Source organism: Notothenia coriiceps, unplaced genomic scaffold (genome assembly GCF_000735185.1).
Source record: "Notothenia coriiceps isolate Sejong01 unplaced genomic scaffold, NC01 NC01_scaffold00010968, whole genome shotgun sequence".
Classification (NCBI taxonomy): Eukaryota; Metazoa; Chordata; class Actinopteri; order Perciformes; family Nototheniidae; genus Notothenia; species Notothenia coriiceps.
The window spans coordinates 218,485-244,743 of record NW_011343669.1 but is presented as its reverse complement, the minus strand read 5'-3'; the positions used below and the strand labels follow the sequence as shown (position 1 = coordinate 244,743).

The following is a 26,259-nucleotide window of genomic DNA, read 5'->3' as shown; positions in this document are numbered from 1 at the left end:
AGCTTACGAGGTCCTATGCGGGAAAAACACTTGCGGGCGGTGAGATTGATCTATCCTGTTCCGCACGCTCTGCTCACTATCGGTCCGCAAACCATCCTGTCAAATTCGCTGCTCGCCGCCGAAACAAAACCAAATTCGAGTTTGCCTATTGAGTTTTTGTAAGGTCCTACCAAACTTTGATCTAAGCATATGTGGGGACGAGGCTCCGTCCAATCCGGCGGGTCCGTATTCTCTAGATCGACGATTTCTCTTGGTCGAAGCATCCGCCTTGGGTCTCGAGAAGGGACTCAATCCCGATTCGCCTTTTAGGTCGAAGCAGGTCGGAAACGACATTACACAACCTTTATTGCACAACACCACAAAGGTATGATGTGCGGCGGAGGGCGTGAGGGTAAGTAGCCGGAATGTTGTGACAGCTAACAAAGAAAAGAATGGTAAGTGTATTTTTATTGTAGCTGAAAGACCTTACTCCCTCGCACTAAAGATAATAGTAATGTTTGATTAAAGGGCTAGTAGAATTTATACTTATAACCCACTTGACGTAAGAAGCTATTCTCTCTTTAACTAGAATCTAGGACAAACGTGTTATTGACACTGTGAATAAAGGAAAATAAATGTAACTTTACATTAAAACTAATCATGGGTTATCCCGCCCAGGTAATGATGTTGACGGCGACTCCCAGAGGATCTCACACACAGGGGAAGGCGGGGGGAGAGAGCGCGCGGCCCCGCGCGCGACGTATATATCCACTTTTCTACTAATCTCTCTTTGTACTTCTGTTTCTTTTCTTCGCTCTTTACAACCCGAACACCCTTTTTCTGTTCCTATATTTCGTTCCGTCGAACGGTCTTCGTTTAGGAAAAATTATCCACGGAGAGGCGCAGCCTGTGGGCACACACACTCCTACATGTCTCTCTGAGACGACCGAAGAAGACATGAAACGGCCAACGGTCGTGACGAAACTAGGAGAAAGGAACCGGAGTCAGAGGACGATCGAGAAGGACCGAGACTAGGGAGCGAGGTAGGGAGAAAAGGACACCTTCATGAAATCCGTCTACTGAGCCAGTGGTAAACATTGTGGGGCTAAGAAAGAAGAGGAAGAGAGGAGAGATGTCGTATTCCCGCGAGCCTTCGCCACCCCTCGGTCCCCCGGTTTTAACCGGGGGGAGGGTGAAAAGTCGGGACGTGACTTTATTCCGGCACCCTAATTGTACTAAAAAATATACCTTTGGCCAAACGTGTGTAATTTTTTGTATACAATGAGTTTTTTGATAAGGTAATAACAAATTTCTGTGTGTTGAAATAACAGTTTCGTACTTTACTCTATACTTACACTTCTTAAAAGGAAGAGTTATATCCCATATAACGTAAATGGGAACAAATTGGTTGTACTAGAAAATTACAGTAAAAATCCGGAAAACTTATATGAGTCATTACAAAACAAAGCTGATTGTACGAACATAAAGACAGAATTGAACGATGGACACAGTTCCCAATGTAAAATTTCTAATAAATAAAGTACACTATCTCGCGTTACAGTACGGATAGTAAGAAGATGTCGTCAACCATTGCGTTGGAAAAAAATTCGGTGTTCTAGTGAAAAATGAAGGTTTTACATTTGGCTCTAGAAGGTCTAGGCCTAAGCCGAACATGGAGAAGCGTACTGACAGCGCAGCGTCATACTTCCTGAATGATTAGTCAACTATAATATTAGTCAAATATGAAGAAGTTAAACTTTAAACATCCATGACTTAAACACTTTATCCAGGATCAAAGCCACATAGCTGCACCTGCAAGGTGAATACAGCTGGTAAAAGAAAAAGTGTTTGAATGCGTACATTAACAGGTTTATGATATCACTGCCCCGTCTAAGACACGATCTGACTTTAATTACATTTGTCTCGAGTGTTTCGTCAACTTAATGTGTTGCTTAAAATAATACTTCTGCATACAGTATGTGACACTGAGTGTTGCACGGCCAGATACGGCTCAGCTGACTCAGAAAAGGAAATATATGATACATTATGATGTGATATGAATGATAATGGGACACATCGACGTCTGCACTCACAGTGCCGCGGACTGCTACGTAATGTTACTTTGATCTGGTTACTTATGTTGTGGCAGATATTTAATTAAGCTTTCTTAACATAATAGTATAATAATTGTGCTGCCTTGGAGGCATTTTATGGAGTTATGGTTTGTTTGCAGTTCATGGGGTCACCACTAGGAGTGCTAATGGTCCTATTATCTTTGGGTTCGCCGTTCTTAGCATCACTTCCGGTTCATGGCATCGCCACTTCCGGTCTAACGTTAGAGAAACGGCATGGTCAGAGAGTGTATTTCTCCAAATATAATCTGCTTCCATCCACAAGGAACATCCTAGAGCAGGGGTGTCAAACTCAAGGCCCGGGGGCCAAATCCGGCCCGCGACTTCATTTCATGCGGCCCCACAAGAGCTTGCAAAGAATATCATATGTGTATTATACAGTTACATGCCGCTTTACAGAAGCACATTGCCCATAAACTACATGCCCCACAATGCATCTCAAATTAGACTTTTTTCTTCAGAATTTGGCTTTTCTTTTTAAATCATTTTGTGACATGCACACTGAAGAGACTTGCAATTATTTGCCCTAGACTTCTGCTTTCAGACGTAGTTAATTATGAAGTTATTACCCTATCCGATAATAATCCAATGCAGAGGCAATCATGTAATATAATACATTATTTTATATATATTATATATAAGTTACAACCGGCCCTTTGAGTGCAACCATGATGCTGATGTGGCCCGTAATGAAATTGACTTTGACACCCCTGTCCTAGAGGCAATGCTGTAAGTTCGTCTATTTGACCTATTTCATGTGGAAGATCATTTATTAGGAAGAATATTGTTAATAAGATCATTTATTAGTTATGATTTATTTACAACTATGTTAAGCACTGTGAGAATGCAGGAAAGCAATTTAAGTTTGTATTTACATTAAGAAAAANGATCTCACACCTACTTGAGATCTCACACCTCGGGGAGGCGGGACTTAGCTCATTTGCATAATGGGGGAGGTGTGACCTGTCACTTTTTATGCATACTAATGAGATTGAAGCGGGATGAATAATACTACTCGTATACATTAACAGGTTTATGATATCATTGCCCCGTCTAAGACACGAGTGGATCTTACTTTAATTGCATTTGACCAGTGGCGAGCCGTAACTTTTATACCTAGGCCCTCTGACCTGAAGTCTGCACTCACAGTGCCGCGGACTCTACGTAATGTTACTTTGATCCAGTTACTTATGTTGTGACAGATATTTAAGTAAGCTTCCTTAATGCTAATGTTATATTAGTCAGATTGCTCTGAAGATGGGAGGTGATATTCTATTCATTTTCACGTTCACAGTCAGTTGATTTTTGCCGGCCGTCTTTCATGCAACAACAGTTTTTCCTTTCTCCTTTAATATGACTTGATCGCTTTAAACTCCGCACACTGAGCTCTGATTGGTCAGCAGGCGGTGCTTTCACTGAGTTGAGCTCTTAGCCTGCAACCTCACCTGCTCCGGAGCAGGTTAGCCGTTCAGCATCAGTTACCATGGAGATCTAGCCCGGTAAGAAGTGAACCAGCGTCTTAGGACCGGAAACCCAGAGTTTTCCCTGAAGTTAGCTCGCTAAGCGAAAATCCGGCTTCGTAGTACAGGCCTCTGGTGAGATGGAAGGTAAACAACTCACTCTGTTTGGGTGTGACTTTCTGGGACATCATTCCTGACTCCAGCTGCTCGATGCACCAGTCCAGCTGCCTGTTCAGCTGCTCCTCCGCACTCTGAAACACACAAACATCTAATTCACATATCCACTGGGACACACAATGATCACTTTGAGGGAAATCACTTCATACTGACCAGCGCTGTGTCCTCGCCTCCTTCACTCCCCTCAGCTGAACTTGGTTTCTTCTGTCCCTCTGTCTTATCTGCAGGGTTTTTCTTCCCAGATTTATTTTTCTTCTTCTTCTGCTTTGCTTCTGATTGCTCCGGGGGAGAGATGACCTCCTGCAACAGGGGAGGCTTTTCCTCTTGGACACACGGCTGGCTGCCTGTAGAGGAAGGGATCTCTGTTGTGTCCATGTTTTCCACAGGAGGTAGTTGAAAGTTGAAGGTAAATGCAGAGCTCTGTCCTGTAAAGGATATCTGACTCTCTGCTGGTTCAGTCCCCTCTGATGAAGAGGTTTTCTCCTGAAGTGCTGGAGATGTGTCACAGAGGAAGTCAAATTTAAAGGTGTTGTCACTTGGAGACAAGATGGGCTTCTCAGCTCTGTCGTCAGCAGGAGTGGAGCCGTTTGCCTTTGGTTCAATATCTGTTGAATGAATACACAAACATTAAGATGACTACCTCTAAGTCAATGACTTATTATATATATACTTACACGCATGTAAAGCATAATTGATGATCAACTTTAAAGCACACAACTGAATGAAGTTCATTTCAGTTAAATACAATTTAAGAAATATGTTCTAAAAAAAAAAACTGCACACATCATAATTATTATTATTATTTACAACAAGGGAAATTATAATAATTCAGAAAAATTGGAACTGCAAGGAAACTATATAGGAATGTTAATTCAAATATACGGTAAAAAATAAATACAGGCAAAACTCAGCCTGAGTATTGCGTAATTGTGCACAACCTGATAGTGCTGTTCTGAGATCATAGGAGGAACACACATGCATTTACAGAAAGGATCTTATAAACAGCATGCAGTTCATGCTGCGATGATTTGTAAGGTTTAATGTACCCATGAAAAGCAGCCTCTGCTCGGTCATTCTGATTCTCTCAGTCGCAGGTTTCAGCTGAAAGAGGTCGGAAATATTTACCTCGACGTTTCAGGGATAAACAAAACTTAGCGAAACAGGCTCAAGTTTTCAGAAAACATTTATAATAGACTTCTATTTATTTCCCGTAATATCATGTTGAGTTCATTACAGGTTTTTCATTTGCATCAACTTACCAGCGGTGTAACCCAATAATCGGTCCGTCTGGGAATCTTTCCCCAGCGTGAATGGTTCTGCTTGCTGTTGTTCTCCTGATCGGTATTAGTGTAGTGAGTGACTTAGGAAAAACTTAAAGACACAGACTTTACAGACGCATTTGATGTATTTTATAAATGAAAAATAAAAAAAGACAAGGAGATTTTGGTAAATTTTGATAACATGCTCTAAAAGTTTAATTTATAGCTTTCTATCTTTCACAGCCTCATAAATAAGAACAAACTCAAAAAACCTTACAATAGAGTATACAAACAGACAAAAAGTGTGGCGAAATGTAACTAATGTAATGTAATGTATCAGACATGTAACTTGTGACTTAAGATCAAACAAGATGAATGTGTCACCACCTGTCACTGACCACACCAATCATTGATGCTAAAAATAAACATTACTACACATTACATTAAAAATCTTTTGTAGGGAAGCTGGGTTCCCTTTTGCTTAATTTGAAGGAAATAAATGCATTTGAGCTTCATGATGATTACCACTCTTTGAGGGAAAACGTAGTACATCCTATGGATGTAAGACCAAAAGCTAATTCAATTACTATGTGGGCTGGTAAGAAAGATGTTGGAGTTCATGAATGTTATTACAATGAATGTAACAATGACTCAACACCATGGGTCGACTACTCCATTTATAAAATAGTACTAATTGTTCAAATCATAATGTCCAAATGTTTCAATTCATAAGGATCCTTAGCACAGGCACTGATCCCTCGTCTTTTATTCTTTGATTCTCATTGGCGGTTCGCAACAGACCTTATTTTTCCACCAATCAAATGTCTTCGTGGATTTGATTGACAACCAATCCCATTGATTCAGAGGCGGGACTCCAAGCGTGCTCATCAGAGTATAAATATCACCGCCTTCTCCTCCTTCCTATCACTGAAGACAACCGACTTACAACGAGGACTTACAACTTCCAGGAAAAAATAAACACAAAAGGTAACGTGAAAGCGGCAACTACTTCTATGGTTTTACAGCTACCTTAGGCCTTGATTGTTATACATTGTAAGCTGAGTTTTTATTTCCAGGTGGTTTAGAGCCGTTAAAATGCAGTTGGACGAGCGCTAATCTTCGACCACTTCACAACAAAACAGCGCGCAATAGCCAGACTGCTAATTGTTAGCTACATTTGAGATACTTAAAAAAAAAAACCTGATTCATCAAGTAAAGTGTTTTAACAATCTAACATAGCGGTTCACGGAGTTATTGTTTATCAAAATGGCTTAGATGGCTGCCGGTGTTTTCGGTATTGATGTTAAGCTAATGAAAGCTAGCTGGCGCCATTTTGCAACCGTCGGTGCTAGCTTTAAATCTAGCCAACGACAGCAAAGAAACGTGTATGAGTCCCGAAGCTTAATGGTGGCTCGGCTTTAGAGAGGCTTGTTTTGTATAATTAAAACAATCGGTGTCCCGATTGCAAGACATCTGTAAAGGAAGGGTCCCCAGACAGATGAGTTGCCGCTTAAAACATTTAACTTGGCTCTACAGTCATCTCCAGTAACATTCAAACTGAAATCTCGTGATAATGGGGTTCATGTTTGAATTAGGATGTAGGTCATAACCGACTGTTAATAGTGGAGCTGCTGCAGTCTGGCTTATAATTCACCAGGGCAGTCATTGTGTCTTTTTTAAAATTTTTTTTTTAAAGTGAGGACATCAACATTACTTATGAAATCTAATGTCTAATCTAACGGGTTTGGTTTCATTTGTTTCATTTTCAGACTGCAGGTGAATAATGGCTCGTACCAAGCAGACCGCTCGTAAATCCACCGGAGGAAAGGCGCCTAGGAAGCAGCTGGCAACCAAAGCTGCCAGGAAAAGCGCGCCATCCACCGGCGGAGTGAAGAAGCCCCACAGATACAGGTACATATGGTCATCAGTGCTCAGATATCATATTCAAGAGTGAAACAATGCTGCTTCACATGGCCCTTATTTCTGTTCTGAGGGTGTTCTTAACAAATGTATAATTTTGTTGTAGGCCAGGAACCGTCGCTCTGCGTGAGATCCGTCGGTACCAGAAGTCCACCGAGCTGCTCATCAGGAAGCTGCCTTTCCAGCGTCTTGTGAGGGAAATCGCTCAGGATTTCAAGACAGATCTGCGTTTCCAGAGTGCAGCTATTGGTGCCCTGCAGGTAAGATGGAACTAGATCTTAGAAAACCTCAGTTTGCCTTGGTTATTTAGAAAGATTCTTCTAGCACATTTGGAAAAATATAACTTATCTTTTCTTTTCCCCATGTAGGAAGCCAGTGAGGCCTACTTGGTTGGACTCTTTGAGGACACCAACCTGTGCGCCATTCACGCTAAGAGGGTCACCATCATGCCCAAGGACATTCAGCTGGCCAGGCGAATTAGAGGAGAGCGTGCATAAATGATTCATGTATTTGATCTTTTTAGTGGGGGGGTGGGTTGGGATTGACCGGGTTTTGTTTTGTAAATCTTGGAACTATTACCAGCATGTGTACCACATACGTTGTCATTTGTAGTTTCAGGCATGTTTTTCCTTTTTGTACTCTTCATTTCCCTCTTTACCTTCTCCTCAACTCATTCACTGTAGAATAGAGCTTCATATCTGTAATATGCTGAATAACAAAATATTCCACTGCCTTTCTCAGGTTTGCTAAACTATTTTAGAATCTGTACCCTTTTAATCCTGTGTGTGCATGTCATGGGGTTTCTTGTTGTGCTGTAAATAAACTTTCCGCTACCTCAAACTATGGCCTGACTTACTTTTTAACTGTTTAATGTTTTAAAAGTATAATTGTGCTTAAACTATTACACTGAGATTGTGCTAATTATAGCTGAATTTAAAAGCAGCAGAGGTATTTGGCCCATAAGTGGAGGACCTGGGTTTAGCATGGTTAGCTGCATGTCTCCTCCAGTCTCAAGTGTAAAATAAACGCTGCAGGGGTTCATAAAGCAATGCACATGACTGGAAGTGTAAATGCGTTCAAAATCAGGATTCCATTGCACAGTAATTGAATGGCCAGTTTCAAAGGGCATTCATTTCAAGATTTGAACATTGCATTGTTTCTAGGTAGACAAAACAAGCTTCAAGGTAGACAAAACAAGCTTCAATCACATTTTAATCCATATTAAAGCAAACATTGAACCAAAACTGAAAATCGAAAGGCAAAGCATGGTCAAAAACAATCCATCAGTTTCTGTAGCATTGGACGGCTTCCCTGCTAAATCTGTGTTTTCAGAGCAATACGCTGCTGCCACATTTTGAAATACAGTTAATAAATATAGCCAGAAATATATATACACCTCAAGTCCCACATTTGTTAACTTGATTTATTCTTTTTGTCTGAAAGCACGTTGGGTAAATGCTCGTGCAGCGGAGCGTCCAGGTCTAGACCAGAGTCTCTTAGAATGGCCCACAGCAGCAGGCCGGTGAACACCAGGCTGACGGGCAGGACCTTCTTCCAGGAGCGGTCCTGGTTATTCCCCAGCGAGCGTCTGACTTTCCAAGTTCTGTGACTGGCTTTACTGGTGGAGAACTTGATGGGCTCACTGTTTACCTCCTCAGCTTCATCTATGGACTCAGCCGACTTCTGAGAGCTCAGAGCGAGGGACTGCATACTGCTCATTTTGCTGAGAAGGAAAAAAATAAATGAGTTAGGACAATCGAGGGACTTACAACCTTTACTAGTGCAGTACTAAACTATAACATTCCTGTCCTACACATATTTGTATAAATCAAACCACCCAATAATGCACATATTCAATCGTGAAAATGTCCTACTTCACGGTAATATGTCATTCACACAATCAAATAATACTTGTATATAAAATGTAAGGTTTTAATAGGGGCTTATCATGGAAGGCTAATCTGATTTTGATTAAGGATCAACATTTCTTTTTGATCCAATATAGTCCATTAAAATAAATTATCAGCTTCCAAATCTGGTATCAGTAGGGCTTTAATAGTCTGTGTAATACTGTCACCTTGAGTTTTATGTGTGTTTATTGTGTACAGGGTAGTAAGTAGTGATGGTGCCCTCTGTGGACGAATCCTGCAGCTGCACCATTGACAGTAAATGATTCAACAAATCCTGGCAGCCCCCACGATTATGATATGTTATCCAAGTGTTTTAACCTTGGATAATTAAAACCCCTGATGTAATATATATTATATTAAATACTTCTACAAGTACACAGAGACTCAGCAGGTCCTGGCACACTGAGATTAACTTGTAAAATAACTCGTACTTTCATTTGCTAGGACAGTAATCGTCATATAGTGGCAGCTTGTCAGAAAACTAATATTAATTTGATACTGCAATGTATTTATAGCTATTGAGGAATCTATCTGAATTCATGTCAGGACAGAACACAATATGGAGAGGGTTAACCAAATAGTGAGTCTCAAACTATACAGAGCTTACATAGCACACAACATGTGTGACCTTGTTTGTATTTATGGGAACACATTAATGCATCAATGAGTATAATACAATCATTTTTAAATAGATGGTGCTTAAATGGGCCATTCTGCATAATGCATACTTTTCCTTTTGGTACTTCAAGTATATGTTGATGCTTGTACTTATTTAGTTTTACTTAAGTACCATTTTGAATGCAGGACTCAGTATGTTTACACTGTAGTATTGGTACGTTTTTAGGTATATAATTTAAGTACTTCTTCCACCTCTGCCAAATAGTGAGACTCAAACCCTACACGGCAGAATATCAACATCTGTGACCTTGTTTTTATTTATGGGTTTGCATCTTTGGTAAACAGATATCAAAACGTGTGACTATACATAAGGAAGCTCCATGTTGCTAACAGGCTACAGCCACCCACATGATGCAACCATGCAGAAATATACTGGCAATGACAACATACCATACATTTCATACTATATGATGTTTACAGAATAAGGTGGAACATGTATTACAGTTAGACCCTTGTTATTGAACCACGACCCTCTGACGGAGTCAACGTGGTTCCTATAAGCGGATTTATTAACAGGTAACTCACCCAACGGTCGGTGTCGCATTATGAACGAATTTCCCTCGAATTAAAGCCACGCGTGTCAGACTGGAGAAAACCCGTCCTGCTGTTGTGTACATCTCGGAAAACTTGTTGTTTTAGGACAAACGGCGTCAAGTCAATGATTCTGAAGTTTTTCTTACCAATGCACCTTGGTTAGGTCATGTAACACAACATTGTGCAACATCGAATTGTGTCCGGTGACGCTGTTTAACCCTGGTTTGGAACGTTCCGCTATAACGTGTCTGTTTATTTACATTACAATTATCCCGTTGTTATAATTATCATATTGTTAAAATGTATTTTCCCCAAGTGGTCTGTATTCGATGTTTTGTAAAAAACAGAAGCATATGTTTTTACATCACTGCACATTTTGAACTACAACTGCAACCACATTTATTTAATTAAGTTCATAATTCACCTTATCATTCATAATATATATGTTTGATACATATAATTTAAATCCTCATTACTAGCTGCGTTTATGTTTTCAGACACCACATTGTAACAACACTGCATTTCATTCACTATAATTGTATTATTATTGTATGTCATAGAGTTGTAATGCTGCATTTTTAGTACTGAGACATATTTACAAACCACTATCAATCCTGAACCGTCATTATTTATCACATTTTTAATATAGTTTATCATACAATATAAATACAAATCTCTGAAGTTTCAGTTACCATCCAATCGAGGGTCTTTGAATCAGTCACAGCCGTCGTCCAATCAGAAAACAAAGAGCGATATCCGTCCAATCAGAATTCACCTAGGCGTCAATGACTTCCTGGTTGAGATCCCATGCTTGATCTGTGCTTTTCAGATCTTAACACGCTTGTTTTGCAGTTCAAGTAAGTATGAGAATCCTGTGATAAAAAATACTTGTTTGTTCTATGATATCATTTTAGTGTTAATAGCAGTGTTATGCGGCTACTGCTGTATATACCATAAACAGCGTCGCATTTGTATTTGTTGCCATGAAAAACGACAGCGAGTTTTCATATTTAGTTATAGTCCAGGTCGAAATGATTTATACTCCCCAGTATTGGCTTCAGGTTATGTTTATCACAGCATATGAGGCATGCAAAAGCCCTCATCTTTCTCAGTCTCTGTTTATGTTGTCTGTCACTAATGCCAACAAAGTAGTTCAATGTATGTGTTCTGTTGTGTAGTAACATGCTCATGTTGTTTTTTTTTACAGAAGAACATTTATATAATGGCTAAAGACAAGACAAGTCCGTCTAAAAGGAAGAAGCTGAATTCAGATGTCAGCGAGGTTCATGAGGAAGAAATAATGGACACTAAAGTCAAAAAGAAGAAGAAGAAGATGGAAGTTGAGGTGAGCAGCACTACAGCAGTAACTGTGCCTTTTTTTGGAAGTCACTGTCTGAAATTGCTCCAATAAAAACAATGATTGTTTATTTATTTCAGGAGGCTCCGGTACAGATTGTGTCAATCACAGCAGATGATACAAAACTGAAAAAGGAAAAGAAACACAAAAAGAAACAAAAGACAGAACAAATTGAGGTACGTGTGTTTTCCATTTGTTTTGTAAGTATTCAGGTGATGTTTGACTGTATACTTGGGTGGCTTCATACATAAACCTCTTTACTTGTGCTAGCAATGATACAGTCTTCTAAATATAGATGTGTAAAGAGTCTAAACAACAAAATGTACAGCATCTAAGTCACGTTTTTGAGAAATCTGTTAGTGAGAGGTTATATAGTATTTGTACAATTGAGTTGTATTTATAATGGCAAACATGTGTCTGATAGTCGTACCTGTTTTATATGACAATAACTGATATTGCTCAAATAAACATATATTTTATTTCAGGAGGCTCCAGTACAGGTTGTGACCATCACAGCAGAAGATAAAAAGCAAAAAAAGGAAAAGAAACACAAAAAGAAAGAACAGACCGAACAAAGTGAGGTATGTGTGTTTTCCATTTGTTTCCTCCTGTTTTTGTGAGTATTCAGGTGAATTTTGACTGCTTACTTGTGTGGGTTCATACAGAACATGTTACTTGTGCTGGAAATGATACAGTCTTCAAAACACAGATGTGTAATGGTGCTAAACAACAAAATGCACAGCATCTAAGACATGTTTGGAAGACAGTTGTTAGTGAGAGGAAAGACAGTTGTATTACTAAATTCATTTATGATGGCAAAGATTGGTTGGATGCTTGCTACATCCCTTGTGTTGTTGTCAGCTTTTCCTGGTTAGGATTCCTTCATTGTTCACTGTTCAGAAGTTTATTTGGTCAGAATCCGGTTTATGTTCATGAAGGTGTCACTTTTAAAGAATTCCCGTAGTTTTTTTGTCTATTTGGCCTTTTATTGTTTTTAAATAACTGATTCAACACAAACAGATCCACAGCCATTGGAGTCCTTTCTCTCACATTCTCCATTATTGATGTCTTTACACTGATGGCATCATTTATTTTGTTGGAGTAGCCCAGTTTGTGGAAAGATGTTTGAGCCTGAATGTGCAGACTGGTTGGATCTGCAGCACAGAGTCTCCGTTAGCCGGTAATTACCGGACTTTGACCATTAAAATATGCTGAAGACCGGCAAATCTAAATCTCTCCGGTCAAAATAATTTCCCCTTAGCGCAATACCACATCAGTTGAGCCACTTATGTGACAGACAAGAATAGTCAATTCTAATGTCTAACACTTAATGTGGAAAAAGAGATGTCCTGTATGGGTTGATTGTGCGTTGATCTGTTGGTTTATGTTTATTAAGGATCCCCATTAGCTTTTGCTCTCGACAAAAGCTACTCTTCCTGGGGTCCGACACTTAAAACAATACAACAATAATACAACAATAATACAGCAACATTTAGGACATAAGTCCTGACATCATTAACAACATTAAAAACATCACCAATATCAACAACATGCGATCAAATTCAATTGAATTAGGGTTCTCAGCTCAGCTCAGCTCAGTAGATGGCCAATCTCTTTCTGAAAGAGGCTCTGGACTCTATTTCAGCAAGGTAGTTTGGCAATGAGTTCCATTCCTTTATAGCTCTATAAGACACAGAAGATTTCAGAAGATTTGTCCTGGGTTTAGGTGCCAGTAGATGGCCTGATGTAGCTTGTCTAGTCTTATGGTCATGCTCATCTCTTGTGTAAACTATTTGATCATAAAAATACAGTGGTCTTTTGCTAAATTGGACATTTTTTAGAAAAGTGATTACACGAGATTGCAGACGTTTCTCAACCGGAAGCCATGATAGGTTTCTATGCATAACTCCAATATGAGTGCGCTTCAAACAGTGGAGAGCGAGTCTGGCAGCCTTGTTTTGAGCTATTTGTAATTTCTGTATATGCGTTTTCGCTGCTGATGACCATATGACCGGACAGTACTCAAGATGTGACAAAACCAGAGACTGAATGACTTGTTTCAAAGTGGTTGGTGTTACATACTTTGTACATTTTCTCGTCACAGCTATGTCTCTTTGCTTTGTCAACTGTAAACCAGAATCAAGAACAATGCCAAGCAACTTAGTCTCGTTTACCTGTTCCACTGGCTGACCAGCCAGTGTCAGGCTTAATTGAGGATTGCTGCTTAACATACAGTTGCAAGAAAAAGTATGTGAAACCTTTGGAATTACCTGGATTTCTGCATAAGTTGGTCATAAAATGGAGGAAGCCACTGCTGTCCAGAAAAAACATTGCTGCACGTTTGAAGTTTGCAAAAGAGCACCTGGATGTTCCACAGCACAACTGGCAAAATATTCTGTGGACAGATGAAACCAAAGTTGAGTTGTTTGAAAGGAACACACAATGCTATGTGTGGAGAAAAAAAGGCACAGCACACCAACAGTGGGTAATGCCTCGGGGTTCCGGTGGGCATGTAAACAAATGCATAATGCTGCGCTATACTTAGCGGCCTCACCCGGTTGCATAGTGACACTTATTGTTTAGGTGTCTTGATAAGCAGGTATATCATTAGCTAGATCTGATCGATATGGACATAAACGCGAGTGAAGTCTAATCTGATGGGAGAGAGAGATCAGCTGCTGCTGACGAGTCGACACGCAGCTCTGTATGATCACATGCAGCGGTGAGCGGAGCAAAACACACACTTCAGGTTAGAATATCACACGTAGCTATTTTAATTTGGCTACCTCTCAAACCACCTAAACTAGTTATAGATATGTTTATTTCGGGTCACTCATTACTGGATCCGCGAGCTGCATGATACTGACGGGCTGTCAGGAGAGGAAGAGAGCGCTCCGTTTATTATTCCCGTGTTATTATAAGTTACTGTACACTTTTAAATAACGTCTACTATAATTAGTTTGTTTAATATCGAATCATATCAATTAGTTTTAAAGCTCAATAAATAACGAAGACCTTTGACTGGCACTTGTCTCATTTTGTCCGGAAGATTTCAACTCTAACGGACGTGTTGACCGGCAAAAACAAATTCTAACGGAAACTCTGCTGCAGCAGGTTGCGTGGCCAGAGGAGCTCGAAGCTGATGCACGGAGACAATTCCCTGAGGCTGACCTGCGCAGCGTGAATCTCCTCCTCAGTTTATCCCGAAATGTCTCCCCGAAGAAGTTGTAGATGAGCGGGTTCAGGCAGCTGTTAGAAAACGCAGCGAGTCTGGCAGCGTGACCAGTCAGAGGGTAGTCCTGCCACAGCGTGCCGCCGTCTGCCCCCCCTCTCAGAAGTTGAACACTAACAAACACGTTCTCCGGGAGCCAGCAGAGGAAGAACACCAACACGGCTGCTGAGATCATCCTCAGAGCTTTCTGCCTGCGAGGCCTCGGCTGGGGGCCGCCCTGCACCTTCTGACTCTGCCCGAGCACCTGTGCTATCCTCCAGTAGCACAGACCCAAGATGCAGAAAGGCAGCAGGAAACCCAGCATCACCTCCAGCCACTGAATCTGCGATACATTTGCAAAGCAGAAGTGGAGTTCTCCTGCGTGCTGCCTTTGAGCTATGGCAAAGGGGAGCACGGTGAGCAGAGAGGAGGCGACCCAGATGAGGCAGCAGCTGAGGCGGGGGTGAGGCATGCTGTGACCCATGGAGCCGGTCAGAGTGACAAAACGGTCAAAGCTCATCCAGGTGAGGAAGAAGACGCTGCTGTACATGTTGCCCTGCTGGAAGAGGTTCATAAAGGTGCAGAGGCCCGGCCGGTCGTAGTAGCCCCGCTTCAGGTTGAACACCTCGATCAGAGAGTCGGCAACGAGGAGCAGGTCGGCCACGGCCAGGTTCACAAAGTAGAGGTCCGGGGCTGAGAGGCGGCCCCTGTCGTACAGGTTGACCACTAAGATGAGGATGTTCCCGATGAAGCCAACAGGGAACAGGAATATAATGTAGAGGCTGGAGAGGAAGAGGCTGATAATGTAACGCTGAGGATTTTCTGCTAGCAGGAAATCAGAGATAACTGCATTCGAGTCATTTATTTGAGCAGGAAAGACGCTGTTGTCCACGTACATCGTTGTGTCCATATTATTTATTGCACTGTTGTGGTGATCTGGTGTTAGCAGTAGTTTTCCAAGGTATTAGCCCCAGTGGAGATTGTGGTGTCATCTGTTTCCTCTTTCGGCGTCGTGGTCCTTTTGGAAGTGTAGTGATGGCCGCTCTTTGTTCTAGACAGAGAGGAGAAATGCAGTAAGTCAATGTTTTCATTTCCTTAAGAATTAGATGTATTGAGAATTTGTGCTGCTTTACGATCTATATGATTATTTATCCTATTCCAATGGAATCTTATCGAGATGAATTCATATGTCGAGGTGGCGTGATACACAAGTACGCTTTCTAAAACAATAACAAGTGCATACAAATGTAAGTTTCTCATAACATTTGATGAGAAATACCTTTGTACAACCTTGTTTTTGGGTCCATCCATGTACACATAGTATATTTATGTCACGTAATAGCTGGAAATTCAAATACTTGACTTTATACTATTTTATTTAAAAATGTAATTCTTGCAATCGAGTTCTTGATTAAATGAGAATTCACTTTACATTTCTCAATTATTTAATTCACACAGAAAATGATTTCCTTTGTAGTTTTTTCATACTGTATAGTCTATTTATGAACTTCATTACCTGAAAACATGGCATATTTGAATGCATATCGAGGATAGAAGATGTTGCTATGTTACACAGCCCTAGTGTAGGGCATAGGCTTTCAGGACGCAACAAATATCAGAAGATGTCTTTCTCTATCAATTAAATAATTAATACTTCAAAAGAAGCTTAAAACATTCAAGAGTTGTGCTACAGCTAGTTGAAGCAAATCTACTGTATATCATTTAACTAGATACAGAAAACTGTAAGACAGAAAAAGTCAGTTAGCTTCAATATAAATTATATTTGATTCATATATATTTTTTGAAAGAACCTACCTTGGTTTTCTTGCACTGCATTTCAGTTTTTCAAATCCTCCCTGTCCATACGGTGGTGACTTTGAAAGTAGGTGTCACAGTGAATCCAGAGAAGTGTTTTGGTACCACCCACCACTTACAGCAAGACACACACACACACACACACACACACACACACACACACACACACACACACACACACACACACACACACACAGTATATTTTGGGTAAACACAGAACTATTTTTTTCATCCTTGCTTTTGTTTGTTATACAGCATAATTTGCAATGAATATACCCGGTGTATTTCTGTTCCTACTTATCTTATGCATACATAATTATGTTAGGTTAGGACACTTGTCGAGACTTATACCAAATTGTGTACATGACTATGATTGTATTATGTTGCAATGTGTAAATATGGGAGTCTGGGGATTCCTGGCAAAGAGAGAACACCAGTTTATATTTACACAAAACAAGAAGAAGGACAGGCAGGCTAGTCTTACTCCATTTGTTCTTTTGACTCCTTAAAACACAAAGACTTATTAAAGATAAGAACAATGTTGAATGTAGAAGATTTGCTAAGTTAATGCTGTAATGCATCATATCTTACATTTTATATTTTTGTGATTGACCTACGGCACGATAGATCTTTCACTGAAATGGTTGTTTTTGTGATTTAACACAGTGTGAATCAGATCTGAATCTAAATGTGGTGCCAGCATCATATGCAACCAAGCCCATGTTTTAATTTTCCTACTGGTCCCTCGTTTAACGCCACTGTGTGTTGGCACCACTGCAATATGTGATCCGTGCAGCTCAGTTATTCCTAGAACTCGTGCCCATATATTTCATGAAATGAGCCGTAAAGTTCAGAGTTTCACTTCGACTGGCTTGTTTTGGTTTTTCAACAGCTTCAGAAATAAGTACATGGAGAATATTGACACTGTTGAACGAAACTTAAAACCTGACTTATATTTTCCTGGAGGAAATGTTTTCCTATGTTGCATTCTGGGAAACTGAGAGGTTTTTCCAGGCACTTTGAGTAAATGGGCTTTTGTGCAAGACGTGTGTATGCAAGTCTGTTTTTGTGTCGTGTCAAAAGCAGGTTAACAAAATATAAAATTGCCACTACAACCAACAGTCAGTCCTTTTAATGGTTCCATTCAGAGAGGAGTTATTACAACAACTTTATAAACATATTTTCAACAAAGTGACTTAGCACTGAGGACTAAGTAGATGTTGCACAATTTGGAATATGTGCACCAAAGGTTTTAAATAAAATAGTACAAAAAAGGAAATTTAAGAAATAGTTGGAAGCTAAAAAAGAGAAAGATGCATGTAAAACGTTAAAATGGTCATTTAAGAAACAAGCATTTTAAAGATAGATTAAATGTCTTAAACATCAGATTCCTAAAGTTTGTTGATACATCAGCAGTTTGTTGTCATATAGAGAGTTTTGTCCTCGATCACTCTATATCCTGTAGCGTGTCTGTGATCTCGATGTGGGGGGCTATGATGTTCCTGTTGGTCTGCGAGGCCCCTGGGCTCCTGCAGCAGTCCCTCAGCTGCCTCAGCGCTCCGTGGAGACTCTCTCTGCACGGCCGGTGCATGAGCAGCACAATCAGGAGGCTGGCGCTGCTCCCTGAGAACAACACAAACTCGGCCACGGTCAGAAACGCTTGCTCGTGGCAGCTGAGCCCCTCCTGAGCGAGTTGTGCTCCTCTCACCAGATAGGAGCACAACTGTTTGCTGAGCCCCTCCTTCTGAGCGAGTTGTGCTCCTCTCACCAGCACCACGCTGTAGAAGAGCTGGCAGAAAAACATGACCACAGTGACCGTCAGGAACACAGGACCCTCCTCGGAGCCGGAGAGGAAACGTCTTCTGGATTTCCACTGCCGGACGCAGCCAGCCATGAGAAGTCCCAGCTGGAGGAGGTAGGGAATCAGAAAAGCCAGGCACAACCTCGCGGCGGCATATGAGACACCAGCACTGACTGGATCCATAACACACATATATTCTACCTGCATACCCTCTCTGGGTCCTCGAAGCCCAGCCAGCATCAGAGCAATCAGAAAAGAGGTCAGGCTCACCAAAGCCCCGCAGACCCAAGGCTTCCTCAGCAGGGCGTGGGACGGAGGATCCAGGGTCAGGACGTAAGCCATGAGCACCAAAACGAACAGGCTGCAGAGAGAGACTGTGTTTATGGTGAAGGAGAGAGCAGCACAGCCCAAACCTGTGGTGCGCAGGTAGTGAGGAATGTACACCACGACGTGCAGAGAGAGGAGCAGAAGCAGCAGCTGGAGGCCACAGAAGGCCCAGAGCAGACGGTTGAGCCAGGCCAGCCGTTTCAGCGCTCTGTACGTCTGGATGAAGCTGTAGAACAGGAAGCAGCCCGCCACGAAACCCAGTGCCGCCAGGAAGCTGTAGATATAGTTCGCCCTGGAGGTTATGTCCTGGGCTGCAATTGTGTGTAAGTCATCATAAGGGAGGACTGTCGAAGTGGAGGTGTTCAGGATGGTGTTGAGAAACGGAGTTGTGGTGTTCATCCCGGGTGGGGCCAAAACCTCGCTTTGGTTAGACTGGAAATGAAAAGAGAAAACACCCAGTGAGGACATCCTGTGCTCAGCATCACCCTCCACTGTTTGTCAAGCAGTTCCTAAAATAAATATAGAGAACTATCTGCAAAGTACAGATCATTTGGCAACTTAGTATTTATCACCAGTCCAGACGTTTTTTTTGTGCAAAACTAGTTCTACCCCTTCTGAACCATTACACATATCTGTTTTTATAGAAGTGAATACACCTTATCTGCCGATTAATCATTAAATGAGTTCTTCACAGGAACTCTTGCAACATACAGCAGGGCATTTCCATCCTAAATCACATAAAATAAGAGCTACACTGATAGTGAATTATTATAGATCTCTAAAATAGGACTAGGTTTAGTAAAAAGTTTTGTTTCTAAACTCTTTTCTACGACCACATGTTTGAGTTAGCGAGTCTTTGTCTGCTCCCCCTCTAAGTAACCGTCTGCTCTGTAACAACACATGTTTCCACTTACCATTTTTTGCTTCCGTCACCGCCTCGTCTTCTGTTTTGTCTCCACCGGCCCCGCTGTTCCACTCAAAGCTCTGAAAAAGATGCTCGTTGGTCGGACACAGCTGCTCACCGTGAAGGACTTTTTATATTTCTTTGGGTGATACCTCGATAGCATACTTTCAGAATGACTTCGTGGCCATGTGATCAAATCTTACCTCCCCTCCCTCTTTTTTTTTCTCTCATCACCGTGCAGACTGAGATCCGTTAAATCAGAGCATACTGTGCCCCTTGTTTAACTTCCTCTGAGCCTTAAACGCAGTCTTTAAACTGTGCTGTCGGTACTGACTACTGCAGTAAAATGACTTTAACTTGGTCTCTTTATTTTTCTTTAGATTAAGTTTGGCATCATTTGCAGAGCATCAATCATTCTGCAGACAAATGAGGAGCTAGATAATGCATTTAACTTGTTTCAAATTTAGATCATATTTATTTTTCCTTTGTGATATTGTTGCAAAGTTTAGCAGTGAGAAAATTGAAATTTTTCTCACAGGCTTCACACCCGTGTTTATTTTGATACAGTGCAAGTGCGTGCTTTACATGCAGCGGTAGAGGGATATTGCACACCACAGCGTAAACGCGTGTGATGTCAGGCTGCAGATACAGGAAACACCCCTCTGACCTGCAGCACAACAGGAAGTGATTCAGACTCAAATAGCGCTTTAGCTTTCAGTTGTCAATGTGCCTTAGCAAAACAAGATGTCTAATTTATTTTTACATTTGACTGTAGAAATACAATTTCAGATATGCTTCAAGCATTTGCCCTGCATTGACCCAGAAAACTGACCAATACTGAAAGCTGGCAGAAAATGGCTGTTCAGTACACAAAAGTCCAATTATTGTTCTGACATTTCTTCTTATCAGTCAATCACCGCGCATGTTATTTAGGGTTGTTTCATTTTGCTTTACACAAATGCAGAAAATTATAACATTACATTACATGTTAGACGCTTTTATCCAAAGCGACTTACATACTCAATACTGTGGCCAATCCCCACAGGAGCAATTTGAGGTAAAGTGCCCAGGGACACAACGACATGCTGACTGCAGTGGGACTCGAACTTTCTACCCCCTAATTCGAAGTCCAGCACACTATCCACTGAGCCACAGCCTCCCTAAGGGTCTAAAAAGGAAGGTCTGTTAATGTAGATAACTCCCATGAGCCTTTGTTTTGCCTCGACAGATTCCTGATCCGCCCAATGAGCTGGAGGGAGAGGAGGACCTGAGCCCCGAGCAGAAGAGGGTCATGGAGAGGAAGATGAAGAAGGTCATGAAAAAGGAGGAAAAAAAGCGGATTAAAGCTGAGGGAGAGACCGTACCGAAAACTGAAGCGGCATCTGGACCCACTGGTCCTCAGCAGGCCTTACTGTACCTCACCTGGTAAGAGCTGCTCTTGTTTAGGTGCATAATGTCAAATAGAAAGCCATCAGTCCATGTATCGTCTTTACCAGAAAGCCCGGGGAAGATGGCTCAAAAACAATTCACATATATAGTTTTAACATTTATTTTTAAGGTATTTAAGCTATGATGTTGATCCACAAGACAAAAAAAGCTTTGAAAACCATCCTTTTAAACCCTTTATTTAGTGCTGATGGTACCAAATATGAAGTATATCCTCGGTAACATTTCACAGCAAAATCACATGTAATCAACAAGAAAATGTAATACAATTCAATACAGCATCTCAAGAGAAATACCTCTTTAATAATGTACATTGCTCATAGTAAGAAGCTGTCAGAAGTGTGACCTTTTGTCTTTGTTGTGGGTGTTGTTCGTGGTGAATGTATTAAATCAGATTTTAAATGGAAATCACACACAAAGTTTAGCATACTAGTCATAAGGAGTAATAACAAAAATATGAAAAAGCTTTTTAAAGACTGGAAGAAAAACTACAATCCCTATAGTCTTATTTTGGATTGAGATGTAAAACAAAAAGCCTTTGTGTCAAACTGTATGCATTAACTTTAAAAGATGGTGTTCACCAGAGAGGCAGGGTTTATGAAAGACCTTGCATTGTGGGAGGTGTATGATTCAGTTTGGTTGAGATTGACCCAAATCAGGGACTTAAACCCAGGCTAGCTCACCCTTTACCACTTTGGTTTTGACTAGTCTTTGTCTTATCCGTCTTTTGTGATACGATAATGCAACAGTACATTTCTGGAGCAGGTTTTAAGGTCAGGGTGCTTCCAATTGTTTTGCATGTGCAAGGACAGCACAAAGTAAACACTGTGAAGCAACCCAGTATAATGACACATGCTACGAACTGTGGTAACAAAAACCAACACCTTTCTCGTAACTCAACTCGCTCTGGTTGTGTCTTTTGCAGCTGGTCTGAAAACCGTGCGGAGTGGAAGTTCCAGAAGATCAGGCAGACGTGGTTACTGCAGCACATGTTTGACTCCGAACAGGTAAAATAACACGGCGTGGTGATGATGGGGGATTTCTAGCAGTTTAGGTTCAGAGTAAGAGCGATGTTGACCTCAGAGCGAGGTCTTCCTGTTTTGATTTGTTTGTGAGTTAAACCCACTGTAAAATATAATGAGCTGTTTTCATGTGCCCAAAGTCCCAGGAAGAAAGACAGGCCATCAGTCTCAGTCTTCAAAAGGGGAAATAAAATGATTAATTTCTTATGACATTAATTTCACAAATTCAAGATTCAAGGCTTTATTGCCATGTGCACATTAGCTACAGTGTAGATATGGCAATGAACAACTTAAGTCACAGGCTCCTCCAACTGTGCAACATGAATATATATAGGAAAAAACCAGGTATAGAAACCTTAGTTATCACATCTAACAGAAGGATTATTAGAAAAGGTTTCTGTTGTATACCTAAACCATTTTTACCTTTTTTCTTTCAAATAAGACTCTTCCATTTAGAGATAATTACGTTATTAAATATTTGTATCTTTCTTTAAAAAATATAATATTTGAACTTACAGACAACATGATTCATGATCATAAATGACTCTCTCTCAGGTTGCAGATGAGAAGTTCTCCGTGCTGCTGGAGTACCTGGAGGGGCTCCAAGGAGCAGCCAAAGACACGACGGTGAAGAAGGCCATGGCGCTGGTCGAAGAGTCGGGACAGGCACCAGAGGACAAAGATGTCCAGCAGAGGGCACACAGAGCCAGAGAAGTCATCCAGCTGCTCTCATAACCCTCCACCATCACACATGAACTCCACAAGAAAAAGACTGAAGCATGTTCGTGGGTCAGTGGACTGAATGACGCCTGATTATCAAGCTAAAACCTGTTGTTTCTGCACCGGCCCTTTAAGGAAAAGATGCATTTTGATCCAATAACACTTAATCATTACAATGTTCAATCTATTTAGGTTAACCTTTCTTTCCTCCTTTGACATTCCTTGCGTGTGTGTCATTGCCTCACCCAAATGCTTTCATATAGTAGAACTTTCTCAAGTTTATTTTTTTATTACAAATAGCTTTTTGCACCGTTGTGGACAGATGAGTAGAGATGTAAACCCCCCTAAGGATACAACGGAAAGATGAGAGTAAGAAGTCTCAGGAATGTTTGTAGACATGTTTATACGTGTCAGCTCCATAATCTGTGAAGTCACTGATGAGAATATCTTTCTCATCCACTCAAGGTATAAGCATGATACATGTGTTTTGGAGCTCCAGCCCTTTAGTCCATTTTCAATACATAATAATAATAATACATTACGTGTGTGTTTAACTACTCATTTGTGTAGACTCTGTTTTCCCTGCAATTCACATACAGTCTATGCCCTCAACAGATATACAGTAGGTATAGGAGAAGCAGTGGCATCTTGCTCTACACACACTTAAGAGTTTTGACTCTTAATTTTAGGAAGGAAACGGAATCTATTTGTAATTTTAAGCTGTTGACACCACTTCCTGTATTATTAGAAATGTATGCAAATACAGTACACTTAATATTCAAAGACATTTAAATAACTTCCTCTCACTGTATCAAGACACACACAAAAATATCACCATATGCTTATTTCTTTCAAGTTTTTTTTTTACCATTACTCTTGTCTTTTGGTCTGACACACATTTAAGTTATTTAATAAAATGCTTAATGTCCAGTTCATTTATCCTGTTATAGATGTTTTCTGATGTACCTTCTACCTGGAGCAGGACATCCAGTTTCTGTATGCAGTAACCACAAAGTCCAGTACAGAATAAAAATCTTTACCTGCAAGAGTTTTCAAGGACTCAATTTTTCTCTTCTCCCAAAACGTTGTTAAAACAAAATGTATTTCTCAATATGCTGCATGTTGACAGAATTTCCTTCATTAACAAGACTGATAAAGTCCTTGAGAGATCCAGCTGAGGGTCATTACTCCTAAAAAAAAAATCTGCTAAAGTCAGAAGTATGTAACACAGAAATGAGTTTTTCTCAGTGTCACTGTTAAGTCCCTTCAGCAGTGACGGCAACATTGTCCAACAACTGTCATTGATAAAAAAGCTGATCAAGAAGGCCTTGGTCTCCTCGTGGGTGTTGCTCCTTTACTGTTGTACTTGGTGGGCCTTTTGGGTCATGTGCTGCATAAAGCAAAGACATTTCTGAATTATTCCGGGGTATTGACACTATAACACTTAAAGTAGTTAAGACAGGCTGCTTGAATTCACTTACTTTGCGCTGAATAAAAGGGAATGTTGTGTTGAGTGAGGAGAGAGCGCAATCTGTTGACTTCTTCTCGCTGTTTTTCGAGATCCTGTATGAAACATTAAGGAAATATAGAATTTCTGTCACATTTAAAACAGTATTGTTATAATCATCTATCTATTTACCAAGAACACAAATGTACTCACCTCTGTACATTTCTGTAAGGAGTTGTGTGTTCCTGAATCAGCTACAACTTCTGGTGGCTTTATCTTCACCTTTTGGCTTTTCAGGAGACCGGCATCCTCAAAGATATCCTTTAAAAGGTTGTTGTATCCCTGCATCAAACAGACATTGTGTGTCAGTTTCAAGAAAATATGACAACAACTTGATTCGAATGGTAAAAAGATATATATTTATGTGTTAGAATCACTTTGGGAACCCTTAATGTCCTTCTTAAGCTTGCAAGTGATCAGCCTAACAGTTTTTTACCTGCTCAGTAACGAGTCCTTCATAGCGAGCCTGCTCAGCCTCATCCCATTCTTTTTGGAGCGTTTCACTCAGTGTTGGGTACACTTAAAAAAAAGAGCATAAATATGATAATATATCACTATCAATTACACTGACTTGCGGCGTCAGATATTTATTTTTGTCTTACCTAAAAGCGAATGTGGATGGCAAACAAGTGGGGTCTCAAATGTGAGCGAGTACACACAGGTACTGGGCTCTGAGACTTGAGAGAGCTTGCTGCTTGCACTGCAGACAAAAATCACCTACAAAAACATGAAGAGAAACTATTTACAAGACACATTTTATGTATTTATTGTGGATTAATTGTTACAATGAATTTGAGTTCATATATAAATGAAAGATTTGGCCAATTAGGAAGGAGTGTAAAAACAAAACATGTGTTCATATTGTGGGTAAAGTAGTCTTTTAACAAATCTATTTATTCGGTTATTACTTTTTTTTTATTTCCTAAAGGTTTACTTGATTGGTGTTATATTTAAGAAGAAACACAGACATAGGAGAAGTCAGTGGGAGCTCCTTATTCTGTTAAATATCAACCAGAAAGACTTTAAACATTTTTAGCCCCACTAACCTTTGTTTCCCTGTTTCTCGTTCCACAGTTATCCCCATCTCTCATCCACATGCCTGTGAAAGAGTTGTTTACCATTTCCCACTCCTGCCAGATCCTGTAATGCACATGCAAAAGTCATGAGTAATTCAAATATTGATATTCCCTATAAAGGTAAACCGGTGTGGAAGGGAAGCGTATCTTACCCGAGTATCCCGCTGTAAGCATTCCATCTAAATGACTGCTCATGTTGGGTGATGTTGTGAAATGGACAGAATTCATATTTATACCTGCAAAATAACCAAACACACAAATACAGTGTTATTGTTTTGTATTTGAAGCTGGGTCCTTGTACAGAACCAGCAGAAAGGCGGTTTGTTTTGGATGTAAATTACTTACGTTGACTCTGTATAACTGAAGCACTTTCCAGCGAGCTGATGAAAATGTGCAGGGCCTTAAGGAAGATATGTATAAGAATATGGTAAATAAATTCAGTCTGATAGAGTAGATCGACAGAAAACATCTTGATTAGATGTCAACATCTAATATTTGATCCTTTACTTTACATGTAATCACACACAGGATTAAATCAAATGTAGGCTTCAAATTATTATACCAGACACTGGACATGGGGTCACTTTAGGCTGTAGTCTGCTTCCCTGAGACAGAAAAGGATTGTTCAACCTAAAGAGAAACACAGCAAATATCAGTTATAAAGGGGCTAAATTAAACAAGGTGCACAATGGGATAGATGTGTTTTTAGTTGACTTACCCAAAAGTGTTTGGCTCCTCCACTATCTTCATTTTACCGGCCAATCCATGGTTAACTGTGTAGAAAAACAGGTCGACATCAGACACAACATCCCACCAGCGCATATGGTTAGGTATTACTAAAATAAAACAACTTACTGAAAAGAGACGCACAGACCACCAAAATCCTTAATAAAGCATGTATTCCATTACACAAGCAGTGCATGGTTGTTATTTTACTGACTAAAATGTGCTATCGTGTTGCTTTCAGTCTATGGTTGCTTTCTACATTTCCTACTTTGGTGTTCGCAGGTCAGATGATAGACCA

The 26,259-nt window shown here is 40.4% G+C and overlaps 7 protein-coding genes across 8 annotated transcripts in view; 2 read left to right on the top strand and 5 right to left on the bottom strand.

The window, feature by feature from the left end:
- cunh8orf33 (chromosome unknown C8orf33 homolog) overlaps positions 1-5,025 on the bottom strand; it is a 6,385-nt gene extending 1,360 nt beyond the window's left edge. Inside the window, exons 1-4 of the mRNA XM_010772152.1 lie at positions 5,008-5,025; positions 4,795-4,849; positions 3,902-4,353; positions 3,732-3,822 (exon numbers count right to left, since the gene is read on the bottom strand). Of these exons, the coding sequence (XP_010770454.1) occupies positions 3,732-3,822; positions 3,902-4,353; positions 4,795-4,822 (571 nt within the window). The 5' untranslated portion in view covers positions 4,823-4,849; positions 5,008-5,025. The remainder of the gene's footprint in view (positions 1-3,731; positions 3,823-3,901; positions 4,354-4,794; positions 4,850-5,007) is intronic.
- An 884-nt stretch (positions 5,026-5,909) lies between these two features.
- On the top strand, positions 5,910-7,767 carry h3f3d (H3 histone, family 3D). Its single transcript, XM_010772150.1, has 4 exons — positions 5,910-5,994; positions 6,777-6,918; positions 7,034-7,187; positions 7,296-7,767. The coding sequence occupies exons 2-4, from the start codon at positions 6,791-6,793 to the stop codon at positions 7,422-7,424; spliced, it is 411 nt and encodes a 136-aa protein (XP_010770452.1). The 5' UTR covers positions 5,910-5,994; positions 6,777-6,790; the 3' UTR covers positions 7,425-7,767.
- On the bottom strand, positions 7,581-10,287 carry uqcc4 (ubiquinol-cytochrome c reductase complex assembly factor 4). Its single transcript, XM_010772151.1, has 2 exons — positions 10,041-10,287; positions 7,581-8,650 (listed from the first exon to the last, which is right to left on the bottom strand). The coding sequence occupies exons 1-2, from the start codon at positions 10,130-10,132 to the stop codon at positions 8,341-8,343; spliced, it is 402 nt and encodes a 133-aa protein (XP_010770453.1). The 5' UTR covers positions 10,133-10,287; the 3' UTR covers positions 7,581-8,340.
- Positions 10,288-10,824: 537 nt separating this feature from the next.
- On the top strand, positions 10,825-23,700 carry chlsn (cholesin). Its single transcript, XM_010772148.1, has 7 exons — positions 10,825-10,906; positions 11,257-11,394; positions 11,487-11,582; positions 11,892-11,987; positions 20,693-20,889; positions 21,836-21,917; positions 22,488-23,700. The coding sequence occupies exons 2-7, from the start codon at positions 11,272-11,274 to the stop codon at positions 22,665-22,667; spliced, it is 774 nt and encodes a 257-aa protein (XP_010770450.1). The 5' UTR covers positions 10,825-10,906; positions 11,257-11,271; the 3' UTR covers positions 22,668-23,700.
- On the bottom strand, positions 13,002-15,515 carry LOC104946370 (G-protein coupled estrogen receptor 1-like). The gene is made up of 2 exons (XM_010772195.1): positions 14,578-15,515; positions 13,002-13,089 (listed from the first exon to the last, which is right to left on the bottom strand). The coding sequence occupies exons 1-2, from the start codon at positions 15,513-15,515 to the stop codon at positions 13,002-13,004; spliced, it is 1,026 nt and encodes a 341-aa protein (XP_010770497.1).
- Positions 17,558-19,734, bottom strand: LOC104946336 (uncharacterized). Of its 2 annotated transcripts, XM_010772147.1 has the most exons (3): positions 19,475-19,734; positions 18,174-18,992; positions 17,558-18,116 (listed from the first exon to the last, which is right to left on the bottom strand). In XM_010772147.1, the coding sequence occupies exons 1-3, from the start codon at positions 19,475-19,477 to the stop codon at positions 17,880-17,882; spliced, it is 1,059 nt and encodes a 352-aa protein (XP_010770449.1). In that variant the 5' UTR covers positions 19,478-19,734; the 3' UTR covers positions 17,558-17,879. The 2 variants fall into 2 exon arrangements, with proteins under 2 accessions (XP_010770449.1, XP_010770448.1); XM_010772146.1 differs by having other exon boundaries at positions 17,558-18,992; positions 19,475-19,732.
- Positions 22,926-26,248, bottom strand: gnptg (N-acetylglucosamine-1-phosphate transferase subunit gamma). The gene is made up of 11 exons (XM_010772149.1): positions 26,091-26,248; positions 25,954-26,008; positions 25,798-25,865; positions 25,581-25,635; positions 25,388-25,471; positions 25,206-25,299; positions 24,762-24,876; positions 24,596-24,678; positions 24,313-24,441; positions 24,134-24,215; positions 22,926-24,042 (listed from the first exon to the last, which is right to left on the bottom strand). The coding sequence occupies exons 1-11, from the start codon at positions 26,155-26,157 to the stop codon at positions 23,951-23,953; spliced, it is 924 nt and encodes a 307-aa protein (XP_010770451.1). The 5' UTR covers positions 26,158-26,248; the 3' UTR covers positions 22,926-23,950.
- Between the last annotated feature and the right edge of the window lie 11 nt (positions 26,249-26,259).